Source organism: Salvelinus sp. IW2-2015, unplaced genomic scaffold (assembly GCF_002910315.2).
Source record: "Salvelinus sp. IW2-2015 unplaced genomic scaffold, ASM291031v2 Un_scaffold5434, whole genome shotgun sequence".
NCBI classification, from domain to species: domain Eukaryota; kingdom Metazoa; phylum Chordata; class Actinopteri; order Salmoniformes; family Salmonidae; genus Salvelinus; species Salvelinus sp. IW2-2015.
The window spans coordinates 23,406-28,465 of NW_019946699.1; the positions used below are offsets into that span (position 1 = coordinate 23,406).

General features: G+C 44.9%; 1 protein-coding gene across 1 annotated transcript in view; it reads right to left on the reverse strand.

Annotated features, from left to right (window-relative positions):
- Positions 1–3,655, reverse strand: part of LOC112078239 (ERC protein 2-like) — a gene marked incomplete at its 5' end in the record, with an annotated part of 5,905 nt that extends 2,250 nt beyond the window's left edge. Inside the window, one exon of the mRNA XM_024144536.2 lies at positions 3,521–3,655. Coding sequence (XP_024000304.2) covers positions 3,521–3,655 — 135 coding nt within the window. The remainder of the gene's footprint in view (positions 1–3,520) is intronic.
- Positions 3,656–5,060: the final 1,405 nt, after the last annotated feature.

Here is a 5,060-nt window from a genome sequence, read left to right on the forward strand (position 1 = left end):
AGGAGGAGAGGACGGAATAAAGGGCTAGCAGAACAGAATAACGCAAGAGAGGAGAGCAAGAGAGAGAGAGAGACGTATTCAGAGAGAGGAGAAAAAATGAGTGGAGAGACGACACAGATGGAGGAGAGAGAGAGCGACGCGAAGATGAACCGCCAGTGCTGCCAAAGAAGAGCACAGAGAAGAAGAGACGGGCGAGATGAGAAGAGTGCGGAGACAGAGAGAGGACAAGAAGAGAGGGAATGAAACAGGACCCGGGAGACAGAGAGAGAGAGGCATCCCCAGACACCACCACCTCCCTCGGGCGCAACTTGAGAGAGAGGGAGTTAGAGGAGAGGACGAAGGAAAAGAAGACAGACACGAGTGAGGAGCAGAGAAGAAGAGTGACAGAGAGAGAGAGAGAATTTACAGTAGCGAGTTACAGACCGATGAGACGGAAGAGAAGCAGACAATAACGAGAGACAGTCAGAGAAGTTAGTTTGTATGGATGCAGAATTATTTTCTCACCTGAAGGGTAAACAATTGTACTACATCACCACACTGAACAGACACTGTTTTTGCGCGCTCTGCAGTCCATCTAGTACTGCCTGCTAAATAATTCAGTGATAGATTGCAGTGAGGCTTAATCTTTCCGTTCTTTATCCTCTATTTCCTTCCAGAGCACTACTATGTCGCATTTAAATCGTCTAGCACGGCATCCGTAAGACTGGCTGGACTGAACCCCGCCCACGCCCCCACAAGAAACCAGAGCAGACGGGATCCTTGAACGTCACACTGGTTCCATCTGCATGCAAGAGCGATCAATGGCAAACAAAAAAATGACGACTAAAACACAATCATAAAGGATACAAATTGGACAGACGGTAAACTGCGATTAGGAGGTGGAGAGGTAGAAGACGAAGAGGAGAAGAGAGAGAGAGAGCCCTGGAGGGAAGACCGAGAAGACTTGAGATGAGCCAGAGAGATTGAGAGATAGGCAGAAAAAGAAAGAAAGAATACAAAAGACAGAGTATAAGAAAGAAACAGAAAAAAGAAAACAAGAATAGAGCAACGTTTGAGAAAATAAACATAGTTTATAAGAAAAAATGTGCATTCAAAAGAATAGGAGAGAAAGAGAAAAACAAGAAGAAAGAAAGAAAGAAAGAAAGAAAGAAAGAAAGAAAAGAGAGAGAGAGAGAGAGAGAGGGAGAGACCAAAATGTCTGGTCTGGAGTGGACCACCAAGGTCGATCCAAGTCAAATGAAGTGTAGAAACCTCCATCAGCCCAACCTGCTGCATCATTAAAACAAACATGTGGTCTGAAAGGTCACGGGATTCTATCAGGTTATTTCACCATGCATCCAAACTAGCCCTCTGTGATGAAACCCATCCGAGAGGCCTTTCCCTAGAGGAAGTCAAGGAGGACCAATAAACCTCTGGAGTGTTGGAAACCTGGACATCAACAACCTCTCTGTGTGTGCGCGTGTGTGTGTGTGTGTGTGCATGAGTGTGCGTCTTGTTTTTTGCCTAGTGAATGGTAGGTACAGATGTAGGATCTCAATTTGACCTGTATTGTTGCAGCAAAATAATCCTGCAGCAACAGGATTTGAACATTTAGTCCATAATGTTGCTTGATCAGTGGTTAGGCTGTTAGCTGAGAAAAAGTAGACTACATGAACAGTGCCGATACTATAACCGTGTGTTAGTGGGGGTTTCAGTGAATTCATGTAAATCACAAAGCTCATCTGTCTATTTGTCTGTTGCTGCCAGCCATAATCTACCTCCAAACATTCAGATTTTGAATCAAATCGAACATCCCTACTGATTCTGTAGAGTTTTTAGATTGTAGCGATGTGTTGGTATGGACAAAGCCAAGAGTACTGTTCCAGTTCATTCTGATTATCCTAATTTTTATATCACAAGTCGTTAAGGTCTTAATTATGTATGTAAATCTGTTTCTGTAGTCTCTATATCTAGTTTCTAATCTATTCAAAAGTTGACGTTCGCTGTAAATCTGCTGTTAATACTTGATCTTATAATCTATCACCCTAAGGGTCTGTTAATGACTGATCTGATAATCTGTTCTAACTATCCACAAGTAAGGTCGAATCGTCTGTAATCTTCTGTAAATCTGTTTATAATGCTATCACGGTAAGGGTCTGTAATCTGTCTGTAATCTGTCTATAATCTATTCTATCTTCAAATAAGGTCTGGTAAATTGTCTGTAATACTGTTGTATCTAATGCATACGTAAGTGTCCAGTTGTCCTTAATCTCCGTCTTGCTCAAATCTGTTTTATAATCTATCACCGAAGGGTCTTAATTATGTTTATCCTAGTCAAGGTCTGTAATCTGTCTGTAATCTGTCTAGTAATCTATCCCCTGGGTCGTAATGTTAAATGATTCTGATAATTATCAACGTAAGGTCTGTAATCTGCTGTAACTTTCTAATCTATCACCATAAGGGTCTCGGTAATCTTCGCTGTAAATCGTGTTCTATCATCTATCACCTAAGGGTCTGTAAGTCTGTCTGTAATCTGGTTTTCTTCTATCCCGCACTGGTAAGGGTCTGAGGTAACCTATGTCTGTAATCTGTTCTAATCTATCACCATAAGTCTTGTAATCTGTGCTCTCTGTCAATCTGTTGTGAAACCCACCACAGTGTGTCAAGTGACCTCTGACCCACTGCAGTACTACTTCAACAACACTCTGAATCTCTCACACTCCATTGAACCCCCACCACACACACACACACACATATTTACATATCTATAATTTGTATATGTTTACATAACATGTCTGAAAGCCACATTCTGCACATAATCATCCAATCATGTCTATACTTCTATCAGAATGTGRATGTGTTCTCTACAAAGACCCATTCAGGAGGTTTTACAGGAGGTGTCTCTTTCATGTTACCCCGCGTCAACATTCAACAAGATATCATTTCACAGGAATGATATGTGTACGCTTTTATGAGTATGAAAGAAAACATTCTCATAAACTGTGAGTGTGAGAGTCTGCCCTGGCTTGTAGACTGGAGCTGAGTGAGAGCTGTCTTGGCACCTGGACAGGGACGGAGGGATCAATCTATAAATCACACTTGTTTAATTCATCAAAGTAGGGCAGGCTTCCAGTGATGTAGGTAGTGTGTAAGGAGCCAGAAGAAAGGCATTACTTTTACTGTGGATGTTAACACTGTAAATATAGGCTGCAGGTAGCCTATTACAACTGCAGCAGAATGATTTTAATAGTCAATTCTTCTAATTCTTTTTGTATAATAAAACAATAATTACAAAGTGTGATAATGTCGGTTGGAGGTATTCGGCAGTAAAAGGATTGTGAAAATGTTTTGTTATTTGTTTATAGCATGTGTGGACTAGTTTGGTGTCTCAGAACAACAGGTTCACTGTGTGCGTCAGATATTTATGGTTTGACAGAGATTAAGTATCAATACAAACACACATATGCATTAATGCACTTAAAGTATGGATGGACACACACACACACACACATATGTACACACACAGTCTGGRCTCCCTTACCCCAGGTGTGTGTGTCGTCAGGATGGAGAGTCTATCCTTCAGTTCCTGGTTCTCCTTCCTCATCCTTTCCACCTCCTCCAGCCGTGCCCTGTCCTCCCGCTCCTTCTGCTCACGCAAACGCTCAATCACTCGCTCCTAACAGAGGGGGAGGGGGGGAGGAAAAAGAGAAGGAGAGAAAAGGAGAGAAATAAAAGAGATAGGGGTCAGCAACAGTTGTCCTCTCACACTTGTGTTGCCATTATACACAGTAGATACACTAGTGGAAAGACAAGTCAATGACACCCCTCCACTGAGTACTGATGTTTCTGCATCATTTAGCTGAAATGCTACAGTAATGATACAGCCCAGGTGAAAGGCCTCGCCAACAGTGTAGCCAGGTGTCTCTCCACTAGTCTGGAGCTGTTAGAAGTGCGAAGCAGGAGGGCAGGTAGACGCTCATAAAAGGACCATCGTAAATAACAGTATAGAGAGAGAGAGAGAGAGGAGAGAGGAGAGAGAGAGAGAGAGAGAGAGAGAAGAGCAACCGACGCAGAGAGGAGAGAGAGAGAGAGAGAGGAGAGACAGAGAAGAAAGAGCGCGAGAGAAAGAAAGAGAGACAGAGAGAAGAAAGAGCGCGAGAGAGAGAGAAAGAGGAGAAGAGACAGAGAGAGAGAGAGAGAGAGACGAGAGAGAAGAGAGAGGAGAGAGAGAGGAGAGGAGAGAGGAGAGAGAGGAGAGAGAGAGAGACGAGAGCCGAGAGGAGCGAAAGAGCCAAGGAGAAGCCAAGAAGAGCCAGACGAGAGCAGGACACAGAGAGAGACACCAGAGCCAGAGGAGAGAGAGACAGAGCCAGAGAGCCCAGAGAGAGAGAGAGCCAGAGAGAGATTCAGAGAGAGAGAGAGCCAGAGAAGAGAGCCAGAGAGAGAGCCAGAGAGCCAGAGAGAGACCAGAGAGACAGAGGAGAGCAGGCCAGAGAGACAGAGACAGAGAGACAGGATAGAGAGAGGAGAGCAGAGACAGAGATCATTTATAGAGACAGAGAGAAGAGCCAGATAGCCAGAGATGAGCCATTGGAGAGAGCCAGAGAAGAGAGAGCCATGAGAGGAGAGAGTAGACAGAGCACAGAAAGCGAGAGAAAGAGCCAGAGAGGAAAGACAGAGAGCCATATAGAGAGCCAGAGAGGAGCCAGAGAGCCAGAGTAATGGGGCCCCAAGAGAGCCAGAGACAGAACCAGAACAGAGAGCCAGAGACGCCAGAGCGGCCAGAGCAAGAGAGCCAGAGAGCCAGAGCCAGGAGCCAGAGAACCAGAGAGGGAGAGCCAGAGAAAGAGGAAAGCCAGAGAGCCAGAGAGCCAGAGGACAGAGAGACAGAGCCAGAGAGAGAGAGCCAGAGAGAGAGAGCAGAGAGAGAGAGCCAGGAGAGACAGAGACAGAGCCAGAGGAGAGAGCAGCGAGAGAGAGCCAGAGACAGAGAGCCAGAGAGCCAGAGACATAGAGGCCAGAGACAGAGAATCCAGAGACCAGAGATTGCCAGAGACAGAGAGACAAAGAGACGAGGAGAC